Genomic DNA, 26,073 nt, shown 5'->3' on the forward strand with positions numbered 1-26,073 from the left:
TCAACGCACTTCAATAAAATGAGTAATTATTGCGAGTCACGTCACTAATTACATCTGATACACAAAAAGACTTGTGCAGCACCACATATCAAAGTGCACTGTGAACTCATCCAATATGGGAATGGCTCACAGAGGAGCTCTTGTTCCTGGTGCTTGAACAGCCCTGTAAAAGATAGGGCATTAGAAACGTCTATGCCATTTTTCTCTCATTGCATTTTTTTAAACATAAAAGAAGATGTGTTATACCATAATGGCAATACAACTGCCTATGTAGGAACTTCGGAATTTGCCTTGGAAAAGCAACACAAGGAAGAATTGTAAAGAGCGAGCAGTGGAATTGGCCAAGATAAGCTGCTTTCTTCTATGACAAGTAGAGAGCGCCAAGATGTGTTGAATGTGTCAAAATGTTCTACGATAAAGTTTGATTTTTCCATACCAAAAGAAAAAAAAAAGACATGGTTCAGAGACAGGTCAAATTGACTGAGCTGGGGAACAGAAAGAGATTAAAGGGAATAAGTAATCGCTCAGATAATAATTTATTTTTTTCATGGAAGAAACACTCATGCCTTCTCAAACTTCGCAAAACTTGGATGAGTTCATCCAAGGGTAGGATTAAATTTCTAAGCTTTTCCCCTAAATTTGGGGGCTGATAATTAACTACCTTGAAGACCATGTACTTATTATTTTGCCTTCCTATGAAGATACCTCTTTCTTGTGGTAAATTCAGAGAACAAGGAAAGAACTGGACCAGACATTGCCTACGACTTCAGTTTTACTGCATGATCATTCTCACAACTGAAGTCACAGCACATGGCACAATCTAACTAGAGAAACAATATCTGAAATTCTTTTCTCCTGTACATTCATGTCAACAATAATGACAGTAAAGCAAGGTCAGTGACACTGCTGCTGAACAAGAATAAGTGTGAAAACAAGCAGATTCAATGCCATTTGGTATGTGGGACCTCTACCCATGGAACTCTAGAAATAACACTGATTTTTTTTTTATATAATACTTACTTTAATATCAGTTTTAATTATTTTTATTTTTTTTTACATTTAACTCAATCTATTCAAGTAATTCAATTTCTATACGAGTAAGATACATTCCATTATGTCTCTGCTTATTTTAACAACAGAAAAGGCAAGAAAAAAAATTCCATATACAGGGAAAAAGTCTACAATAATAACCCCCAAAGACTTCAATTTGTAAATTAGGTATTTGTCTTGAAGAACAACCAAAGGTGTCAATTCAACCAAATGTAAAAATATCTACTTTGCTACTAAAGATCAGAAAAAAAATTATTTTTAGTTGACAGAATTTAAAAGTGATTTCAGTTTTATGTCTCCAGTGTGAGACAATCAAAGCAGAAGAGTTTTCACATGGTTGGTGTTCAACACTTTATAAACTAGTATGATTTAAGATCTATGAAGCTGTGAAAGCCACAAATCAGTTACTTTTGCGAAAACCTGACCAACAATTTGCTGAAAATTATGTAACTATATAAACAGTTAAAGAGATTTCTCTATGAATTCTGCATATAAACAAGAATAAAACAATGGTTCTGTCTGTCTTCCCCCCCTCTTTGTTTTAATGTTTTACCTCTACTTCATTTTTCAAGTAGCTTTCATTCCATGGACATCACAGAAGAGCCAATCAACTATTTGAGCATAAACCATTGCCTACTAGACTGTCATCAGCACAAAGTCCCCCAAATAATAAATGAACTTTTTATTAACTGTGGTAACATTAACATTACAATGAGGGATTGTTTAAAAACAAGTTGTACTTCTGTTGCTCAAGAGCTCAAAGAAAATGGTTCTCAGTTCCTTTATTTTTCCTTGAGGGTAACCACAGGGGTTGCATTAAATCTTTTAAAATATGTTGACAGTTGAATAAGTGCTGGTGTTGCTTTGGTGACATTTTATGCTTTTTAATTGTCATTAATGAAGCTGACTGATACTTTCTTAAAAGTGCTTTAGATGTTCTAGCAATTTCGTGACAAAAAGAAGAACAAAACTGTCTGCAAATTAGCCTTGATTCCTCATACAGAATTTTCACTGGAGAAAATGGGAGAATCTACATGGGAAATATCTGCTTGACCAGGTATTTTAGGTAGGAATGCATGAAATGGTCCCAGTAAATTGCAAAATTATCACTTGCTTGTGTGTCTCCATATAAATCTTCTTTGAGCTTATTTTCAAAAACAAGTATTGGAACTGCTTTGAGTAATTCAGAATCTGCTGTTAAAATGGTATGGCCCAACATTTTAGGGTTGCAGTATACCCCAAAATGTAAATATGGGTTTGAACAGAAGTCTGACACTATCCTGGCATCTAATAACTCCTTTCATATTTTGATAATATTCTCACTGATTTGAGAAAGGCTTTGGCCCTGTAAAAACAGAATGATACAGTTCCCGGTTATATGTTCAGGGACATGCAGCAATGAGGAGGAACGCATGTAGCTCGAGAAACAGCAGGCACTATACTTGATAGCTCATAAACAGATAAGGTACATTGTTTGCTGTGGAGAGAAATAAACTATGGTGCTTTAAATTATGATGGGTGGATTAAAAAAGATTTATTCTGCAGAGCAGCCAGAAGAGGTAAGAGGAGGGGGGGATGGTACACTAACAGCATAGGGAGATGTCTTGAGCCCTTTACTTCCCCTGTGCCAGGTTCCCATTGCTCTTGCATCCTCCATGGTAACACAGCTGATGACTCTCCAACATTAACACAGCCTCTGCACCACAGGCTTCGCATCTTTGCAATTTCAGAGTCAGAAAAAGCTAGAGCCATCCTTCTTTTTTCAGCTGCAGCAGCTCTTCAAGTGCGGATATACAAATACTGATGGTTCGAGCCATTGCAGTTGAACAGCACAATTAGGTCATAACAAATCACTCCCAAAAAAACTGAGATCCCCTTTGTCCAATTCTCTGCAGGCCTAGTGCCATGTATAACCACGTATACCTGTGCAAAACAAGCAGTTCAGCTCCAGCTTGACCTTTCCCTTCACCCAAGTAAATGGCCATACAAAGTGCAAAGCAATAGAAATCGGGCCCCGGGGTTCTGTATGGCACTGCAATTTCCAAGAAACTCGGGGTGCAGACAGCAGTAAGTCCCATGCTCACATCAGACGTGCATTTAACAATCTCAGCTAAGTCATGAACTACATTTTAATTAGACAAGAGGCCAAGCTTTTGATTTCAAAAAGAGAAGTTAGGGTTGCAGTCCTTCTTCCATTGAAGTTAATTGCACAATCCCTATTATCAGGCTCTTGAGGTATTACCCAGGCTTACTTTTTAATTACATTTGATTCTTAATGAAGTAGATGGCAAAGAGAAAAGCAGCCCATGATTCAAATGATTCGCATTTTTATCTTTTCTGATGAACAACAGAATAGGTCAAGATACTTGCTGGATTTTCCCATGAGAAATGTTGTGATGTGAATAAGCTCAATTGACTTGATCCTGAAGGAGTAGGTTAGCTTTGAAACGCATCACTCATTTTCTCCTCCTGTATACATTCTACCCGCAAAACTTAGGCAATGTAATTACAGACACCAAGCCAAATCTAATTCAGAACTTGAAAAATATCATGTAAGTATCCTAAGCTTGAATGACTTGTCTTTATTGTCTAACGTCATTTAAAACATAAGGAGTCCTAATTATAGTTTTATTTTCAAATCATGCACTTCAAAAGAGTGACAATTCTCCATAATAACTGACAACTTCTCAGGGCATGAAGACAGTCAATAACTTGGTATTTCTACATGATTTAAAAACAATAAGCTATGAAGCAGCTTATGCAGAAAGAGTATGTTACCACACTTGGCTAGAGAACAATTTGAAGTTTCTCTTTTTTCTCTTATATCAGTACCCATGTAAATAAATGAAGATTTATAGAACAAAAGTTCATGCTACAGGTGGGGCCACTACCTTGTTATACATAACAACCTGCAAACTCTTCTCACGCTATAAAAGTTGTTTCTTACCATCTGGTAACCAGGCTTAAAAATAAAGTTACTGGGTCTGTATTATACAAAAAGCTTAGCCCTTTATTTCAGATACTACTTGTCATCTTATAAAATACATAATTCATTTTTTATTTTTAAAAATAAAAATCAAGGACTTTAAAACATTTTAATGCTTTAAAGTTGAATGTTGAGATAAGTATTAGAGAATGTAAAATGTCCATTTTAAGATAATGCAATAGTATTGCAAGGCTCTAGTGACAATTTCCCCTAAATTCCACTGTGTCTTAGAGACTCAGTTTTACCCATGCAAAGCATTACTTTAAAAATCAAGGAAAGGACACAGGACACACAATATGACTGTACATAGTATTGCAGAAATGAGCTGTAATTGAGGCAGCTCAGCAGGGTTACAGTCTGGAACTGGAGAACTGGGACAGTATCCCCAGGGCTGGCATGGTGTGGCAGAGCTATGGGGGCCCAAGAGGCTCACCAGACATAAGGGTTGCTGGGACATAAAGCTGTCATAGCCCCTTTTAAAGGATGGAGAGACAACCTCCTCTCGCAAAGAAAATGAAAGTTTCCATTCACACAGCCAGTATTTTCTCTAAATCCCTAGGTCTGTGTTTTTTTGCCCTATGGGTAGTTCTCTGTTTCAGACTTGCAGGATACCTGTGGTGAGCCAAGGAATGCAACACAAATCTCTTCAGACCAGGTTAAAACCATTTACCCCTCATTGTGATTCTTTCCCATTCACATGGCTGGATACCACAAAACCTGGCTACTTCCTTCTTCATGCTCATACCACAGCTCAGGGGAAGCCTAGCTTACTTTCATGGCCACCATAGACACGAAGTGGAAATATGAATCAGCCTATCCTGTGTAACTGAAACCCGCAGGTGTAACACATAACCACAGCCAAACTTGATTGTGTGTCAAGTTGTGCTGAATCAGTACCATCTACGTTAAGTCAGCATTATTTAACCAAGGAAAAGAAATTCCCATCTACTTCTTCATTTGGCAGTCCCTCCTTGGAATGCAGTATCTACTGTTGCTTTTGCTGGAACCATGCCATTTTTTACCTATCAAGTACTGCACTCACATGTTTAGGGCTCTATACTCTACAATACACAGTATTTTGTAATGTGCTCAGCCTGATGGTTGGTGTTTGTGGAAGGTCTAACTTGGAAGCTGTCTTTCATGATGTCTCTCAGACTTGAGAGTACAGTTTTGATCACTGTGGCAAACAGCAGTTTGAGATACTTATTAGCTATGATTATTTTAAAAGTGATTCTTTAAAGACTATTTAGAGCACCGAGAATATCCCCATGGCAGTTGCAGGGCATCCCTGCAATAGTGAACCACAAAACCGCACACCCTAATGCAGACAGTATTGGTGCAGCGAGTAGCCCTTATGCCTCAAAGACAGTCACAGAAAAGGCAGAGGGCTGAACAAAGCCAACGACCCTATAGTTAGTGACAGAAAAACTCTGCTCAGATGTAACAGAAAATGTAAGCTGAAGAACACATGCTGAAGTGGTGGCTAAAATCTCCATTTAAGTTTGGCATTAATACTAGGAGGATAAGCTACCTTACTATTAAAAGTAATACTGGGGTAAAGACAGCAACAAGGTACCGCTCATCACATCAGAAGTAAAAGCATCTTTCTGTTAACAGTAATAATCTTGATTGCTGTATAATATGCAGGCATCAGTGATTGCTCTATGCAATGCAAATCTAACACACTGTACAAAGAGCACAAAGAAGGATATTTTGTCAAAGGGCCCTGTGTCTTGCTAACTATCTTGGTTAGCCTTCAGGCAGCCTCATTTCCCAGGTACAACATGTCTCAGTTGGGCACTGAACGAAAGCAACTCAAGTCATTACATTTCCACTACATGCCATGTGCTATCATCTTTCCGAAACAAAATTAAGTATGGAAAATAAAAGCTTTAGTTGTTATTAATCCATAATAACTATCAAAATAAAGAGAATGCATTGTTAATTATGCACCTATAGCTACGGTAGCAATGAACTTCAGGTAAAAATCAAATTTAGGCTGAGGGGTACCTCAGCAACACAAACCACAAATAACTGTGGCCGCAGATCAAAAAGCCAATTTCTACTCTGTTATTGAATTTAAGGGGAAAAAGAAAAATGTTCAATCATAACATTTGCTTAAGAATGTTTATCTTCTGTCTTACCATTGAATGTTAAGAACACCCTTGCTTGAGGCTGCGAAGATCCTTTTACACTGCTAAAGTAAATAAATATCCCAATCAACACGTGCAGTGCAAGAGATGCCATCTCTTCAGATTTGCAAGTTAATATCCAAGAAACCAAACCTGAAAGACAGAGATATCGCATTACTGTTACACCGTTGCGTGGAGCAAAAACAACGCTACAAGAAGACCTGTGTTAGAAAGCTCTTCCAGCTAAAGCCATAATACATGACAGTGTGAAGGAGGTAGACTGCTTCTGTTTTGCCTTTGTGCAGTTAAGAATGGTTTTCCCCAGCAGTCTGCTGTGCTGGCACAAAAGGACCTCTCTGCCTGTTAGTATGAACCAACAGAGCCTGAGTTTTGGCTAAGGCAGACTACATCATTAGATTTAGTTTATTTAAAATAAGGACAATTCCACCTGCTGGAAAGATAATTATACTAGATGTCAAGGCAGAGCAAAGCAAGGACAGGAGATAAAGTTTCATTAATAAAAAGCTGGCTGATATTTCTAGTTGTCTCTCCTTACATCATATTTGATCTCCCTTGTGTTTGAGAGGAGGGAGCAGGTTTGGGTTGTTGTTTCTTTGTTTTGCCCTTTTTTTTCCTTTTAATATTTGAAATCAAAGGTGCTTGAAAATGAGCTCTAAGTTTTATTAAGTTCTCTAATAGCCCTCTAGGTCTTCTTTTAAGATGAAATCCTGACCATGTATATTACTAATTTCAAAGCCATTGAGACCAAAAGTATTTCAACATGCTTGAAAGCATTAGTCAACATTTGCTTTTTGGGTCAGCTCCTTTCAAGATACTTACCTGCTCTGATAGACTTCTACAGAGCGTTAAGTACACCCAGTGTTGGACAGTGCATTGCACTTAATGCTTCTGTGACTCCTCCTGCACATCTTCTGAATTCACATTAATTTGATATGGTTTAGTTGCTGAGAAAACTGAGCTCCTCAGAAAAACAGAAAACATCCCTAAACAAATCTGTATCTTTTCTTAGCTCAGGAAGAGCTTTTGCTCATGGGAGTCAGTGGCACTTCGTTATCAATTTAAATGGACCAGACCCATAAAACCAAGCAGTTATTAGATGCTGAATATTGAAGATTTATAACGCTCCTAAATGGCATCTCTCACAAAACTGAATTCCAAATTCCACCTCACCTGTGATAACAACTTCGTTCTGCAGCTCAGATGCAAAATGCATTTTATTAACACATCCTCATTTTGGCCCATTTTAATTCCCTGCTATATGTACATTTTCTTTTCAGCATCAACAGCCCTTCTCCTAGGACTTACTGGTTAATCAGGTGATATATTCAATTTTATGGTAACTGGAAGCACTTTGAAGGATGCAACCCCTACAGCTTGAAGACAGCACTAAAGGCTATACATTTATTTCATTAAGATTTTTGTTGCCCATGCAATCCTCTTACACTTCTTTATCTTGGCTCTGCTTTAGCACTACAGTCCCTCCAGTGGAAGCCAATATTTCTACATGCTTGTTCATTTGGCCCCTCTGAGATTCCCACCTGTCCTAAAAGAGCTGGCTGTAACCACCACAGCACGGTAGGAATGAGCTGTCAGGCAGGGATGACTTTAGGACACCAATTTGGGGCAGATCCACACTACTGCCTTAGCAGTAAAAGCCTAGTATCTCATTACTACCTCTGTCATTCCCTATCCGCTCACTGTAAATCATTTGCAAGGTTTCCCTCTCCATGAGAACTTTATACTAAGTTGGAGGTGGGATGGAGCAAACACACAGCTCTGCAGCCCACACTCTAAACTCCCCATTATTTGTTCTGGAGCACCAAGAAATGCAGAGCAAGTAATGCTACAAGTCTGCTAATTGACAAAAACACCAGTGTCAGGAATTTGCCAGCTACAGATCTGGTCTACCCGAGAAACTTATCCATACTGGCCCCATTCCAAATTATCTCTAAGGGTCTGTTAACTAATAAAACAATAGTTGCAGCATTTTCGCCAAGAATAATTTTTAAACAGGCTGCCTGAACTCCAGTATTAGTGCTGCTTTGTGGGCTTTAAATTTAAAGCCTTGTGACTAGCCCATGGGATACCCTTTAACTTATCCCTCTTCTAAGAGAGAAAGGCCATTAAATCCAGATAAAATTTCTCCGTCAGGCCAAAACAAATAGCCAATCATATAGAACATGTGACTTAACAGATGCAATGGGGGTAGTACTTTACAGTAGTAGCACTATGTTTTCTTTGCAATAGAGATAAAAAGTCAAAGAGGAACAAGTGTGTGGCTTTCCTCTCTTCCTTTAAATAATATTGGAGGAAATAATAATAGTAAAAAACCCCTTTCAACGCTCTTTCCCTCCCACTCTCATGCCTCCTGCCAATTCTAGTGCAATCAGTTGCAGGAGTGAAATATTGCTACATTTCATTGCTCAAATTGCAGATCTTCACCGTTAACACAGAAGTGACAGGCAAATGTAAGATTCAATTTGTGAGCTGCATGGTTCCTACCCAGCTGTTAGACACATAAATGAAAAACGCATATGGTGCCAAAAAGGTACCTCAGGGTGTCTGACATGTGAGTTACCTAATGGAAATAGGTTTAATTTCAGAGATTTACATAGTTGGTAACTGAACATAAACTCATTGCAGGTTTGACTCTTGGTTTGGGCTTATATCCCAGTTCTGAATTTATCTCAGTAAGTCATGATACTATATTCAGCATGTCCCGTGCACATGATCTGGGCTGACAACCCACGGACCTTAAAACCTTCCAAGTACTTTTAAAGTATCTTTCAGGACAGACAAAAAACAATGTCTAACTACATTTCTGATCTAATACCCTATTCTAACTGTAAACAAATTGGCAAACCACTACTAAAGTGAAGTGATGAAGTTTTCCTACCACAGAGGGCACTTGCAGCATGCTGTATTGCTTTTGGAAAGTACTATACAGCTTTGCTGTGAAGTGCTGTGCAGGTGTCATCCGCTACAGTCAGGGTCCTACCCTTAAAATCTGTAAGGAAAACCATTCAGAAAAAAAAAAAAAAAGTGAAGGAAGAAAGCAGGGAAAAAAAAACAAACCCACCAACAAACACAGACTATGTTAATCCAGAAAATATTGCTTTAACTATCTGTGAACAGCAGGAAAATTCAACCATCAAAGACATTTCACATCTATCACAGCAAAGAAAGAGAACTTTCAATTATGCTTACCCAGCAATTGTAGGAACCAGTGATACAGATTTGTATCTGGTCTCTATCAGTTTACAGACTCCAGGGCTGCTACCAGAACACTTTAATTCCAAACCTGGCTCATTCGGGGGCGGGGGGAGAAAATAAAAGAAAAAGAAAATAAAGTCTGTCCTCCCGGTGCTTGCAAAGGTACTCCCGGCTCCTCTGTAGAACAATCCCCGCAGCCGCACTCCTAACGCGCCAGGAGCGCTTCTCCCCAGCCCTCAGTTGAGCACCTAGGAGTGAATGGGAAGCGGCCGGGCGGTGTCGGTGACCGCTCTGGTTTCCAGTTACAGGCGCTGCCCTGCCCTCGCCGCGCTACCGAGACGCGGCTCCACTGCCTCCGGTGCATCATTAGCGGAGTAGAGCGGGGCTGGAGCTCATAAATAACGGCGAGGCCACACCCCGCCCAGCGCGGCGGCGGCGGCTGCACGGTACGGGCAGCGTAGGGCGGCAGCTCCGCTCTCCCAGCTCGGCGACGGCTCCGCTCCGCTCAGCACAGCGCACATACCGTGCCCCGCGCTTCGCTGTGCGGGGTAGGGGGGCGCAATGCAGTCAATAGCTCTTTAAGGAGCACACAACGTAACACCACCGGTTCCCCCTCGTCTTGGCCCCGAGGGGCGTTCAGCGCCAGGTACCTCCCGACTCGCATCCACTTCCCACTCCGCGTAGTTTGCGCGCCCGCGGGACTCGCTGGAGACGGGAGGGAAACTCGCCAGGAAAGTTTCTACCCCTCTATGCGGGCCGTCCAGCGGCTCCCTGCGCTCCCCGACGGCAGCGCCGAGGTCGAAGCCGAGTCCGGGGGCATGCCGAGGCGCCGAGGTTGGGGAGGCAAGCGGATCCCCGGGAAGCGGCGAGGGTGGAGGGTTCCGGAGAGCTTTCGGGGGAGGCCGGTAGGTGTCACTGTGAAGAGGGGGGAAAAAAGGCAGGGAAGTAGTGAGGAGAAATCCAGGTCGCGGCGAGCACCGGCCAGAGGGGATCCCCCCTTCTGAATGATTTCCTCGATTTGATGCTCTGCAGGAAATTGAGCGAAGAAGAGGAAGAAGAGAGAGTTCGAGCAGTAGTTAGATTTGTAGGTCAGTGTTCCGATTGTTCCAGGAGTTTTACCACCATCTGTTGAAAGTGCTTCTTCAGTTTAGCATGCCTGGAGCTTCAATTGCTCAGGTTGAATTTGTCCCCACGATGTCGAGCAAGGTCTTTGGTTTTGGTGAGATACGTGTTTTCATGGCAATGGGACAGCTTAGGAAATTTTACCCTCAGGTGTCTTGAAAATGTGAACTGCAGCATCGTGTTGGTAAAGGAGCTAGGATTTTCCAAACAGCAGCATTTTGGTTCTGGGTGAGGTTTGCCTAAGTTGTGTTGCAGATGTGTTGTGTGCTGGTCTGACCTGCTAGGCTCTAGGGTACTGTCACAGCAGTAGTGCACATCTCGTCATCCGCTTGCAGCCTTGTCCCAGAGGCAGACATATATTAACAAGTACCCACAATGAATCAGTGCACACACTCAAGTTATAATTTTTTGTCTAGCTATTAGGCAGTAGCCATACTAACCAACGCAGACAATAATACTAATACATTATAGCCAAAGAGCAGGGAGTAGCCTGAATGCAGTGCCTTTAGTAAACAAATTTTGTCTATACATGTGGATGTCTTTATGACCTGTGTCTATAGGTTACTTCATGTCAGAGCTTATCTGCATGAGTTAGGATCACACATGTTTCGAAGTCTGTTTCACCCCCAGGATTCAGTGACAGCCTAGCAAAGTTAACGCTTTCTTCAAGTCAGAAATTCCAGCATTATAAGGCACTTGTAATCCCAGAGAACATGAAAGTATGGGATGGTCCTTCCTCTGAAATGAGCCATCAGATTTGCAACTCATGCCAGAAAAGAAATGAGCCCAGAATTGTGAAAAACATGATCATTTCAGATCATAATTTGAGGATGAATTAGGTGATGGCATCAGATGAATAAACTCTCCAGATGATGAGTCTTAACAAATGTTGATGCTCTTCCAGTTCTCCTCCTTAACACAAATAAACTATGACGAAATGTGTGAACATTTGCTGTCCTAGAGAGCAGTTAAACTAAGCCATCAGAGAGCTTGTTCTCTCCATGGGCAGGCAACATGGTTGCGAACATTATGCTGCTTATCCTTGAAATGTGTGATGTTCAAATGCTTTGGCCTGACAGCAGCACCCTGGCAAAGGGAGAAGTCACTTGTCTGCCTTGGAAAATCCCCACAGCTAAGTGCAATTGTAGATCACCACACCAAGCAACAGGAGTGAATCACCTAATTCTCCATCTTGCTGTGGCCTATGCAGGGTGATTCAGAGGAGAGTGCACACAAAACCACAAAGCAAATACGAAGTAACTTCTGTTTTAGGAGATGTTTGGGAGATGTGTAATGGGTGGCAATACCAGTCAAGGAAACCAAAAATGTTTCCATGAAATACCAACACTAAGAATTGCGATTATTCTGACTGTCCTCCGCAAATATTTCTGCCATAAAGTTTAAAAAAAGAAAAAGTATGATGATTCTACATTTTCTGCTTAAAATTCAGAATAATAATCTAGGTAAAATCATAAACACTTATGCTTAATCATACAGCATTAAAAAAAAGACAAGAATATGCTCAAGAAAACATCAGCATTAGTTAAAGTCCCTTGTATTTGTCAGTGCTTTTGTATGTCTGGACACTTCGGAGCCATCTGGCTATCTGCATGTCTTCTTCACATGTGCTGGCTACATCAGAGATAAAAAGGTAAAATGGAACATTGAGGAAAATTATGGGGCTTTCCGACACTCCCTCAAGGACTTTGGGTTTATAAAATAGCAAATGAACTACAAAGAGACAAACATAAAACTTTGATCTGTGAGATACCATCACACTCATATATCTGTTAGGCAATGCAAGAGTATGCTAATTTTAAAAACAAAAAGTGATTTTAAACAAGAATAAGCATGCCATATTGATTTATTTGTATTTAACATGCATATGTGCAGGTCAGAGCATGATAATTAACTTTAAAAAGCAGTTAGAACTTCACAGCTGGGCTAAGCGAAATGGTTAAAGTTTGACTTTAGATGTTTTGTAATAGCATGTATTAGCTTCAAGCAAAACTCATGGAATGGAAATTACTTCTCCAAACTATGAGGTGGGGTTTCAGTATTTTCTGGCATGAATCAGCCGTGTGAGTGAAATGAAAAGTATGCAAGACACTTGCTTTCCAGGCTGTGTATTTTACAGGGTAGCAGGGGATGAAGACAAATGTTGTACTCTGCTTTGCTGTTGATTTTTAATCATTCTTCTATTACATGAAGCATATGAGGTGGCGTGCCATTTGCTTCTCATTCTGATTCACTGCATATGAGATTTATAACTAAGGGCAGTTACCCCAGGTTGCATCACTTGTATCAGGGCAGAGTCAGGCACTGGCTTTCAGCTTTGGAATTGGAGCAGTGCTGACTTGCAATGTGATCTGAGCAAGCCAAACCTCATGGCCAAAACAAACAGATACTGCTTTTGTTGTATCTATGCATGGTGCTTGCTGCTTCCCCAAACAAATCATAGAATCATAGAACCGTTAGGGTTGGAAAGGACCTTAAGATCATCTAGTTCCAACCCCTCTGCCGTGGGCAGGGACACCTTACGCTAAATCATATAACCCAAGGCCTCGTCCATCCTGGTCTTGAACACTGCCAGGGATGGAGCATTCACAGCTTCCCTGGGCAACCCATTCCAATGCCTCACCACCCTCACAGGAAAGAACTTCCTCCTTATATCCAATCTAAACTTCCCCTGTTAAAGTTTTAACCCGTTACCCCTTGTCCTATCACTACAGTCCCTAATGAAGAGTCCCTCCCCAGCATCCCTATAGGCCCCCTTCAGATACTGGAAGGCTGCTATGAGGTCTCCACACAGCCTTCTCTTCTCCAGGCTGAACAGCCCCAACTTTCTCAGCCTGTCTTCATACAGGAGGTGCTCCAGTCCCCTGATCATCCTCATGGCCCTCCTCTGGACTTGTTCCAACAGTTCCATGTCCTTTTTATGTTGAGGACACCATAACTGCACACAATACCCCAGGTGAGGTCTCACAAGAGCAGAGTAGAGGGGCAGGATCACCTCCTTCGACCTGCTGGTCACGCTCCTTTTGATGCAGCCCAGGATACGGTTGGCTTTCTGGGCTGCAAGCGCACACTGCTGGCTTATGGTAAGTTTCTCATCAACCAACACCCCCGAGTCCTTCTCTGCAGGGCTCCTCTGAATCTCTTCTCTGCCCAACCTGTAGCTGTGCCTGGGATTGCTCCCACCCAGCTGTAGGACCTTGCACTTGGCATGGTTAAACTTCATGACGTTGGCATCAGCCCACCTCACAAGTGTGTCAAGGTCCCTCTGGATGGCATTCCTTCCCTCCAGCGTATCAACCGAGCCACACAGCTTGGTGTCATCGGCAAACTTGCTGAGGGCGCACTCAATCCCACTGTCCATGTCAGTGACAAAGATGTTGAACAAGGCAGGTCCCAGCACCGATCCCTGAGGGACACCACTCGTTACTGGTCTCCAGTCGGACATTGAGCCATTGACCACAACTCTGTGTGCTGCCATCCAGCCAGTTCTTTATCCACCAAGTGGTCCATCCATCAAATTGATGTCACTCCAATTTAGAGACAAGGATGTCGTGTGGGACAGTGTCGAACTGTGGAAAGGTAAATTTTTTTGCCACTGATACTTCAGTGTTTGTAAAGCATTATGTGAAGCACTGGTTTGACAAAATAAAAAGAAATTAAAAAAAAGCGCAGCTTGTGATTTTTTCCCTTATCTTGGGTATGAAGCATACTCTTTGAAGCCTGATTATATAAAACTACCCACTACAGTCTGGTCCCAGATCATATACCAGCACAGTCCTACTTCCCACCATCCTTCATCTTCAAATGAAGATGCATACCTTGCACTCTTTGATTTGCTTTGTTCTCTGTAGGTACAATTTAGGCTTTACAGATTGTATTTGGTTTTTTTTCAGTTTAGGCTTTACAGATTGTATTTGTTTTTTTTTCTGCAAGCTGTTACTTTGGAAGAGGAGCAGAAGGACCATTCTGTATGTCTTGTCCTTCCCTAAACATGTCCTGTTGGACACTGTCTCTATGCTTTCCCCCAAGGTGGAATACATTGAGATGCTGTAGGATTCAAGTCCTAATTCTTTACCATAGTCTTATCAGCATTAAGGAAGACATTTTTGCTTCTGCCAAAGTGTTCTTTTCAACTTAATTTGAAATGTTTTCTGCCATGGTACAAGTAAGATTTTCCCATGCAGAAGAAGTAAAAGTTAAAGGGCTTGTGTCTCCAGATTAAAGAAGAACAAAACTTATGAAGAGGGTCATAATTTAAAGCATACGTGCCAAGAGGAGCGCTGAAACAATCCGAGTAATGCCTGCTGTCTGCATATGGACCAGAGGTGGAACAGGCCCCAGAGATGTCTCCTTCTCCTACTCATCAAGCCTGATCCTTTTGCAGTCCATCCTCGCTGTCACTGGAGTTGGGATTTTAAACTTATTCTTTCAAGTGGCCCATTATGACTATTCTTGCCTTTTCTTTAAGAAACTGAAGTAGCAGTGGCAATTTTAGTGTAAATCCAAATTATCCTGTAATTCCCCCAAGGTGGGAAACATTGAGATGCTGTAGGATTCAAGTCCTAATTCTTTACCATAGTATTATCTCAGCATTAAGGAAGAATTTTTGCTTCCAGCAAAATGTTCTTTTCGATTTCTTAAAGAGCTGTCATATTGTCTGCTATGAACCAAGGTTTGTCTGTAGAATCAGCATGGTATGAATGGTGTTGTACTGATGTTTTAGCTGTAATACTGATCATTTCAGTGCTTTGCTGTATATGTACCTGTGCATTGTTCTACGGTCCTAAGGAAGATAAAATGGAAGCCCTGGTCTTTATTGTATTCTGTGCTGTATTCTTGATTGTGTGAATGCTCTCCTTCGTCACAGGTATTCATACAGTGCCTTTGAATGCTCGTGATTCATGGGTACAAGGAGCTCTGTTTTCCTTTTTTCATTGTCTGTGTAGTAGACGTTTTGAAAGGCTCTTTAAAACACTTTTTGCAGCATATAAAGTTATCATATTTCAATCACCAAAGCCCTTCTTCAAAGCTACCCCACTATATTCATTAGAATGTGTGGTGTAAAAAGCATGAGCAAACACTCGGCTTGGGGAGTGAAAGCCTGTGAAGTCAGTGTATGTTCTGAGGGGTTTGAGAGCATCTAGTAATTTCTTCGTAAATTCTTTAGGCCTCAGGACAATCAGGATATGGGTTAATTTAAAATAACATGAAGTCATCAGTTTAAAATCAGATTTGATTAGTTAAAAAAAGACTGAGAAGCAGTCATAGAATCTGTCCAACCAGTGTATTGGCTATTATGGAATAGAAATACACTTTATGCCTATTGTTTTACTTATTTTCCCAAAGTTAGCACAGGCTTCATGGAAGCACCTGAGGCACGAGAAGTACAGCATCATGTAATCTAACATTGTGCACTAAGTTTCAGAATGTTTTATCACACTGAAAAGCTTATGTTGCTTTAACTTGACTTCTTCTTAAAAGAACCATAATTTAGTCTACATTTAATTTTTTTCTCAAGCAATGTAAACATTCCACTTAATATTTACCTTTTTTTAATCTCACTCTCCCCAGAACATCTGTTAATAGAATCTCTATTTTAATCTATCAGCAGTAGTTTGGTTTAAGCCAAGGAAAAAAGGAATAGAACCTACAGTTTGGATGACAGCCAGGATCTTTTCCCAAATTACACCTTTATAACGTAAAATCAATTTATTCATTGTCAATTATTCAAAGTCAACTAGGAAGAAGAAAAAGCAAAATAAAAACATGGAATAGATGCAAAATAATTCTTAAGAACTTTATTATTTGCTATTTTGTTATTGCTGACATTTAAAACATGTACTTTACACTGCTTCACACAAATTTGTCTTACTGTACTTCCAAAGTATTGTGAAACTGGAGATAAATATTTTCAGTAATATTTCACCACAGTCTTGCCTGTTTACTCCTTACAGTTTACTTATATTACAAACACTTCCAGAAATCAATTAAATCCTGTGTTGTCTATATCAATAAATATATGTATAATAGATGCTTGCTCTTTGCTTTATGTACACTCCTTTTAATGTAGCGATTGGCAAAGAACACTCATCAAAATGTTCTAAAAATGAGACCTTTATCCTAATCGTTAAAAAAAAAATGTTTCTAAAACTGGATAATCCTCTCAAATATCACATAAGTGCAGGAAGTATAAAGAAAAAAAACTAGTGTAACTCATTATGGCTGTGATATCTTGCACAGTATGTTTTTTTTAATCACTATTTTTTCCTTCCAGGGTAAGTGTTTTTTTTTCTATTATAGTTTGATAATGTAAATGATCTTAGCTGAGCTAAATTTTGGGGAATCCCTAAATTTTGCCATAAGAGGGCATTATTCATGCGCTTAGAATAGAAAATGCATGTCAATATGAGCACAAATGTTTCAGGAACTCCACTTGTGTGTCAAAGGAGTAAAAAATGTGAATACTTCTGTAATTAGGTCTACCTTAAATGAGTTACTGGGACAAGCATAGTTCACTATCTTGGGTTTTCTTACTGGATAGTCCAAAAATACAAGGGAAGACCAAAGAAAAGGCAAAGTACTAGTTTTGCATTTTAGAAATTACCAGACAACAAAGCCAAAAGATGGTGGTTTGACCTATAGACACAATTCAGAAGTATGCCTAGGCAGGGTTAACCTTAAGCACTTATTTATGCTCTCTCCACACAAACAGAACTTAAAGATACATTGAAGTGCTTCCCTTGAAAAAAGGAGCAAGGCAGCAAAAATTAGACCCTTGCAGCTTTATTATGAAAATAGGACTGAAGAAAAATTAGAGCATGTGTGAGACAGAGGATGTGAATTCTGAGTTTCTGCTGTGAACCAAAGAAAACCCGAAAGAACTTAAACCTGAGACTTTCAACACCTTTTGTAAGTGATGTAGACGGTGGGAATGGGAGGAATGTAAAAATGTACTGTATGAAAATAAGGACCTGAAGGTTTTTCAGCCTTTGGGATGAAAAAGAGTTGGAGTCTCTTCTCTCCCCTCCCCACCGAAAAATTCAGAGTAGAAGTTAGATCCAAAGGCATAATGTAATGACTTCTGCTAATGTCAGTGAATATTGGATTGTTTCCCAGAAAGATAAAAAATCTTCATTCTGGAACAAGAGCAAGAAAAGTCGTTAACTAAAAAATATGTACTATGAGGGGTTTTCAGAGCCCAGCTGTGACCATGTAAGCTGCAGTTCTGCTCTTCATGAACAGAGGCAGACTTGTGATCACACATACTGGGTGTCCTGAGCAGTAATTGTCTATGTCTTATCCTCTATTCCTGCTTTATCAAGTACTGCAAATGTCTCTAGACAAGTACTTGGCTGCATCATCCTTGTCCACTCCAACGAGCAATGGATTCTTTTAATTCTGAGTCTCTCAGAACATCATTTTCTGACTTAATAGTATTTAGCATATACCAAGGATGTATTTTATTGTCCTGTTTCCTAGAATTATGTAATTTATCACATGATCTCTACCTCTAAATCACTTTCACTAACAACTATAGGGAAAAACAATTTGACAGAATACAAATTGCTTTCAGATATGTTTTGGGTATTCTCCAGCGTGTCAGATCTTTTTTTCCATTGCTGTGTACCAGAAAAATGTGGAGATCCAGAAGTAATCTGTTATTTGCAGAAATTGGTGGTTGAAATGAAGAGCTGAATTTAGTAATTTTATCATCTGGATAATTTTATGAAGACTTATTAAGTAAAATAATTATGTAAGGGAAAGATTTGTGGGTTTCAATCCACTTCATCGTTGCATGGACATTACATGAAGAGTTGAAAAGCTGGTGCTGCATTTGGCACAAAAAATATTCTGGTGAAGCCAGTAAATCCACTGAATTATGATCTGACAAATAATTTATGTTAACACCTGCATATCTTTCCCCAAGGCAATGATACCTCAGTATTTGTATTGTAATCCCTGCCATTAAAAATGGAAATCAGATCAATTAAATTCTGTATCTGCAACCTCAGATTTTTCACCATCTTTCTTCTTTAGGAGCAATGCCAGGATTTTTGTTAATTTCATCAGGTAACAAATATTTGAAATGATGGACTACAGCCTGGCTAAATTCCAGCATACACACTGGTGTCTTTATTGGGAAATTTTGAAATCAGACAGCTCTGTGACTGCCTGCTTTTGGGAGTGCTGTGTTTGCTCCGCATGTGGAATGACTTGTGGAGGTGCTTGTATGGATTCACGTATATGCCTGAACAACATCGTAAGATTTCTGTTTGTCAAACATACCAGCTACTGCTATGTAAATAATTGGAAAATTATATAGGAGGGAATTATACTGATAACTGTTGGGCCTTCTAGGTGCAGACAAGTCTTAGAGCTCATGGAAAGGAAAGCACTTCTATCAGGTTGCCCGAGAAAGTTGTGAATGCTCCATCCCTGGCAGTGTTCAAGGCCAGGTTGGACAGAGCCTTGGGTGACATGGTTTAGTGTGAGGTGTCCCTGGCCATGGCAGGGGGGTTGGAACTAGATGATCTTAAGGTCCTTTACAACCCTAACTATTCTATGATTCTATATCCTTAAGACTCAACTGGTGATGGACATGCAATAGCATCTGTACCTATTTGGAAGCAATGAGATTTCTGCTAGGCAGTTTTCTCCTTTATACTATAAACAGGCTTATGTTAGGTTATGTTTTAACAATGCTGGCAACAGTAGAAAGACCGTGTTCCTCCTTCTGTTATTTCAGTTCTCTCTTTAGAACAAGCATGATGCATCCTGGGAACACACATTAAGTACAGGGTTTAAGGTTCTCCAGTGTTTTCCCAGTACCTTTAAACACACAACTGCTTTATGAGCTGTTATTTTAGACAGTTCATTAGAACTGCTTTGAAGACCGGCAAGGTAATCAGGTATGAAAGAGCTATTACTACTCTCTGAGATGAAAATACGTTATCACTTCAAGAGTCATTGGTTTCCATAGACTAGCAGGTACACTTTCCTTCAGTTTCTATTTCTTTTCTGAAGGAAAACTACAGCCTTCTACATGCTTCAGGCTTGTACCCAGGTGTCCTGTTCTCCTATTTCTACCTGGTTTCATGGACAATAGTTTTATTGGGCCTGGTAAAAAAAATAAAAACAAACAAACAAACCAACCCAACCAACAAACAAATGAGATAATAAAGAAGTATTTTCTATCTACTGCAGTAGGTTTTGGATTAAAAGTAAGCAAGCAATCAAGCAAACGTCACCAACCATCTCTCCTCTGCTAAAGCTTCATATAAATGCTGCACTCTTAAGTTCTTCAGTGATCTTGATGGTTAATTCCTGTGTGTCAAAATTTCATTCCTATGGGCCTTGACTTTACCTCCCATAGAACAGGAGACAAGGAGACTCACCTCATTCTCCCTCTAGCTTCTCTCTTTCAATAGGAAACTATTCAGAAAGGATATATTTCTCAATATGTTCTTCCCCTAATGCTATGTTGTCTTTAGATAGATTCTTAAAACAAAGCCATTAGGACTCAGAGCAAACACTGAAGAGCTTTTAAGAAGCCTTCAGCAAAATCCAGTAACACCAGAACATACCTGTGTTTCTGATGTTGTACAAGTCTACTTTGTCAGAGGCAGTGTCACATTTGCTGTATTTGTATGAGACATCCTTTCAAGTCAAGAGGAGGCATGAAGTAAGCAACCTAGCTAAATTTGAAATGTGGCATTGCAGAAGAAAGCACATTTACCAAGGGTATTTTCTGTCCTCTTTCTAACTCTGCCTGTGAGTATTCAAAGAACAATTCTGATATGCAAAAAAACCCAACCTTTTAAAGTGCAAATGAATATTTGTGAGCCACCTCAAACAGCCTCAGGGCTTACCCCTGCTTATCTTCATCTATGGGTAATGACAGGTTAAAATATTTTAGAATAATGAGGGCATTATCAGAAATCAAGTCTATTCACAAACGATGCCTGGAAAGAAAATGGGGTTCAAGTTGTTGAATACATTTTTCATTCTGAGTCGTTTGTCAGACTCTATTTACATCTTAGAGAGAGGATGTTGACTTCCTAGTTGACTTTAAAATACACATTCACTTTGTAAATATTTAAAGATGCTAATTCTCTTTTCCTATCATAGAAACTAATTTTTGACAATAATCTTTTTAAAGCATCTTTGTCAGTGAAGAGGTATTCTGGTCCTGGCTGCTGGCTGCTTCACACCTTGTTTGGTGGTTTGCACAGGTGCAGGGTGATGTAAATTGCAATCAAAAGAGAATGATTGAAATTTTAATTTATTTTTATGTTCCCTTTGCGCAATCACTGTAAGTGAAAAACATGATTTCCATATATGAGGTCAGTAATTTCTTATGACACAGGAACACTGAATTTATACATGTCAGCTGCTTTCACTGAGCAGATGCTCCCCCACACACACGGTCTAAACAAAAGTAATTTTTGTATAGGCTGTAGTAGTATGAGGGAAGCAAACTAAAAATGCGTTTGGACTTTTTTATCACTTAGATTGCTTTTGGAAGTTATATCATCTGAGCTGGTGTTAGTAAAACATAAACTGCAAATAATAGCTTTTAGGGGAATACAGAATAGAGAGTTCACTTTCTGCAAAATGTCACAAACATAACATCTAGTTATCATCATAAACTCTAAAGAAGTTAGAAATAAAGTATGTTTTACTAACATCTACAGATCTAAAAAACGCGTCGAGATAAAATGACCAATAAAGCCTTTATTTTTTAATCTTTATTATCAAAAGAAATTCAAATCCTTTGGTATTTAAAGTATGCAGAGAATCCCAGGCACTGAAATGATCCAGTCTTTTAATACTGTTTCATGTGCCTGTTCTTTTACACTTTCTTTAGATATTTTTTTCCGAGGATGAAACAACATCTTGTAAGCTAACAAAGCTGGTGTGCTAGGTCAGGAAACCTGTATTCTATAGCAAATAGCTGAATGTATTTTTTCATTCTTCATATCTGCTTAAATTGTAGATTTTATCAGAGCATCACAGGAAGATGAGGCTGTCATCTGCTGGGGAGTGCTTAAATGAAAAAATTATACTATATATTATATCATCATACCATATCATATTGAAATATATAATATATAATATAATTCTAGGCATAAAGGAGTACCCAGGTTTTGTTGTAAATTATATTCATGTTTGTGCAGTGTTACCCACCTGCAATCACTGAAACTGTCTCTTGTTGAAACTTTTTTCATCTGAAACAGGAATTGAACTAAACCACAGAATCACAGAATGATTTGGGATTGCAAGAATTTAATCTCCTTCAGTCCCCTCTCAAAGGACTAGCTCTGGAGTTAAGTCCAACCTCAAAGTGAGATCATATTGCCCTTTGTCCTGTCAGGTCCTGAAAATCTCCAGGGACTGATGTTCTACCACCTCCCTGAGCAGCCTGCTCCTGCCCATGGGCACTCTCATAGCAAAGAATTTTTCCCCCTGTCTAAATGTGGTTTCCTTAAGTTGGTTTTGGACCATTCTTTCGTTGATGTCCCCTGTCCTTTCACTGTGTCCTGCAAGGAGAATCTGTCTTTACAACTCCCTTTCATGTATTCAAGACTGCTGTTCCAACTTTGCTGTCCTATTTTCTAGTTCTGTTTGCTCTTCCTTGCCTTTAAGACAGGCTCTGGGTGTCAAAATTCAGTTGATTCTGAACATGGGTGAGTGGCCATGAGGTAAAGCTGAGAGCAGGATGTGTGGCGGGGGCGGGGGGGGAAGTTTTCCATATACAAAAGATGAGGGGATTTTTGCATTCACAACTAAGTGGGCATAGAGGAGAGAAAGAGCTAGCACGGTTGGCCAATCTGTGCATAAAAGCACAGCTGCAGCAGAGAGCTAAACTTTCTGAGATGCATTTTTAAATGTTGGTTTCAGGAACTATATGTACCAGAAGAAACTGCCTCAGCACATCCTTGATCTGAGCAATGATATATACTTGAATTTGTAATTGAAGGCTGTAATTCTTTCACTGTAATAGTGAAAGAGTATGTATGAGTAGTCTATGAATGAATACCTCACTGGCAATCTGACCAACTTTGTGTAAGGGAAGTGAACTGATGAATATATACCATATGTTTAGATTGTGTAAGTGGAGGCAATCCTCAGTGACTTCAGAGAAGCTGTCCTTGTTTACACCAGCTAGGAGCTAGCCTTGTGCATGTAATTTGCAGCTGAATAAATGCAGATGTCAGCATTATACAAAGCTTACAGAGTTTCGGGTTACTTTTGTTAAAGAACGCATCTAGCCCACAAGTTTGGATTTGACAGCATTGCATGCTCTCCCAGAAGAGACATAGGTTTGGAAGTGAATGTGGCATTTTTGAGCCTGTGGAAAAATGAATATATCCTGACTGGACAGGAAGTCTTCCAAGGCAGAAAAAATAAGGAGTGAAAAGGAGGATGTATGGAACCCCAAACATTGAAATATGACAGAATAATGTGTGTACCTGAAACTTTGCACCTCGCACACCTGCCTTTTGCCAAAATGCACAAGTAACTGCAACACCTACAGCACTGGCTTCTTAAGGATGCCCTGGTTTACCAAAGGCAAGTTGAGTTTTCTTCAGATTTGTGTATTTACACCCATTGTAGAAAATACCAGGCTTCCTGAAGATGGTGACATTATCTAATGACAGATGCTATGACAAAGTTGTGATGATATATTTTATTGCATTAGTAGAATATACAGTACATTCAATTTGGCAGACTTTTTCAGCAGTGTTTGCAAACAAATTTTCTGGGATAAAAAGAAAATGAATGATACTGCTGACAACAGTCTAACCAGGCAAATGTCTTTTGTTACAAACTCACACGTACAACTTTGCTGTTGCCTCATCTATACTGTAGCCCCCATGAATGGTTTCCTATTTCCATGCAGAGGAAAGTTGGGTACTTGGTATAAAAGGCAGACTGTGTTTGATTGTGTGCCAGCTTGAATGACTGATAGATCAGGATGCCAGAGCTCATTGTAACTTTGGGAGCAAATAGATAAAGATGCAGCCTGTATCTTCACTATCATGTATATGCTGATCAGTATGGTATCATTGCTTGAAGATCATATGACTTGTTCTCTGCTGTTCGTTTGCTCTTTCTCATGTTTATTTATCAGGAATATCTGTGTATGCAATCAACTCAATCATAAAGCTTATAAAGAATCAAAACCCAGTTTTGTCTCAGTACATTGTGAGATTAAAATTGTAGTCCTGGTTTTATGAGTCTGCATACAGTGATTAAATAAAAGTCAGTTTAGAGAAATCCTAAGGCCTATATCCTGAAGAAGGTTAGAGTAGCTTGGCAGGGTGAATCCTCTGGGCCTTTTGTTCCATGAACATAATGATCTAAAAGTTTTGTGTGGAGACTATAATTATTCTGCAATGGAGGAGACTTTGCCATTGACATTTTTATACTACTAGAGAAAAAAAAATAATCTCTCTTAAGCAGTCAGCTGATTTTTTGCAATATCATATGCTTTTCTTCCCACTTTCTCCTCTGTTTCCTGTAAGGTTCCTGTAACCATTTATGTTCTGGAATAAATTCACTGGGTTGGAGAGATTCGCTAATGAAGATAAAGATATCCAGATCTGCAAAGCATGTTACGGTTTCTCTCTTTACTTTCCCTGCTAATAGGAATTCACTTTCAGCCTGAGTTACAGAGTTACAGACAGATGTGAATGCCAAGCAGGGACATGCTGTATTCATTTGTGTTTTTAAATAATTGCACTGTGTCTTTGACTTTGGTTCCCTTGATTGTAGCTTCCTGTGATGCTAGCCAGCACACGATACAGTTGCCATAAGTCCGTTTCTTTGATCTTCTGCTCAAACTACACCTTATTCTGGCTTTCCATCTAAAGCTAGCTATCCAACCTGGCATCCTTGCTCTTTCCTACAGTACTTTAAAAGCAGTCACCCATAATTTAAATTCTGGCTTTAACAAGAAACATGTAAATTGCTTTTTGCAGCTACTTTATTTTTACAGTACTCTGAACCTTTTCTTCCTTTGGAAAAAAAAAGAGAAATCTGTATTTTGCCTCTTCACATTTCATATTCTCAGTACTACGTTCTCTGTCCCTGAATCAAAGTCTTTACACACTGAATTATAATAGTTACACAATCACTTGTAAAAGTAGAAAGTATGTCACTGATCTTGGTTCAAGCAGTCAGATATCCATCCTGGGTTCCTTTAAAAACAAAATGAATCAACAGTACCTAATGAGGAGTGATAATATTGCATACATTGTGCATGGGAAGAGAAATCTCTGCCAAAAGCTCTTGCTGGGTCTTTAGAGGAGCTATATCAAGAGAAACTAAAACCAGGGTAGCGAAATATTCAGATAGTTCAGCTCTTATCTCCAGTCTCTCTTACAGCAACAGCAAGGATTTACCCTTTCTCGTCAATTCTAATTCATATAAGACCCATGTCACTGAGAAACAGCATGACACCTTCATTGTCTAAAAACATACCTCAGCACAAAATGGGAGATGTCATGAGCCTTGCCATCAAATTCTTTGATAAATAAAGCTGTGCCTTTATAAATCATATTAAAACTATTCTTGCTAATACCTTTGATGATGGTCATTCTTTGCTCGACCTTACACAAATGTCACAACAGGAGATCCTGGCACTGTGGCTGCAGTTTGGTACAATGTAGTGTTGAATTAATGTATAGTATTTCAGTGGTGGGTTGGAAAGTTTCTGGAATAAGCACATTTTTAAAACTAACAAAGAAACCACCATTTGCAGCACATAGGAAGCCAATGACTACCAGAGTGGTTCTGCACTACCCAGGAAATTAGTCATATCAAAACAGCCCTCACCTTATTAATGTGGCAGTGTGGCTATTTTACTACAGTTTTTTAGCACAAAAGTGGATGCATTAAACTTTCAGATTGAATTCCTAAGCCTCTGTCCCAGTTTTTGACTGAGCTTAGACAATGAGGTAGGAATTGATTCTTGGGATTTTTAATAGAACATACAGCCAGGGCAGTTGTAAATGTGGATGCCACATAACTGTACAAGTATGTCATAGAAGCATACAATTTACCAGCTATTATTTATAGGGAAGTCTAATACTCCCTTATCCTTTTCATAATACTATTCCTGAATATAGCCAGGCATGATTATTCCAGTATAAGAGCTGTTGTAGATGGTAACTTCTTTGTAAGCTGAATGTCCCCCTCCCATCTCTGAAACATTACAGCTAAATTCAGCAACGAAAGCTCTACTATATAGTCATATAGTTATTACCAGAACTACTTTTAGCACATCACTACTTTGAGCAAAGTCTCACAGGTTTAAAATACACTGAACTAGTTCTATAATTCTTTTAATCTCACTGGTACGTTAGTTCTATGGAAACAAAAGCTCAGAGCATGTCAGTGGTCAAAAAACCCAAATAAAATATGAGGTTTTTTAAAATAGGAATAGAAAGAGAAACAAACAAACAAAAAAAACCCCACCAAAAAACCACATAATGAAGCTACTGTATGATTTCTTGTTTTATAATC

General features: G+C 39.5%; 1 protein-coding gene across 1 annotated transcript in view; it reads right to left on the reverse strand.

Moving 5' to 3' along the window:
- SEMA3C (semaphorin 3C) overlaps nucleotides 1-9,510 on the reverse strand; it is a 122,431-nt gene extending 112,921 nt beyond the window's left edge. Inside the window, exons 1-2 of the mRNA XM_057422417.1 lie at nucleotides 9,397-9,510; nucleotides 6,181-6,321 (exon numbers count right to left, since the gene is read on the reverse strand). Of these exons, the coding sequence (XP_057278400.1) occupies nucleotides 6,181-6,283 (103 nt within the window). The 5' untranslated portion in view covers nucleotides 6,284-6,321; nucleotides 9,397-9,510. The remainder of the gene's footprint in view (nucleotides 1-6,180; nucleotides 6,322-9,396) is intronic.
- Nucleotides 9,511-26,073: the final 16,563 nt, after the last annotated feature.

This window comes from Pezoporus wallicus, unplaced genomic scaffold (genome assembly GCF_028554395.1).
Source record: "Pezoporus wallicus isolate ANWC-B61680 ecotype Strahan unplaced genomic scaffold, APGP_CSIRO_Pwel_v1 contig_3058, whole genome shotgun sequence".
Classification (NCBI taxonomy): Eukaryota; Metazoa; Chordata; class Aves; order Psittaciformes; family Psittacidae; genus Pezoporus; species Pezoporus wallicus.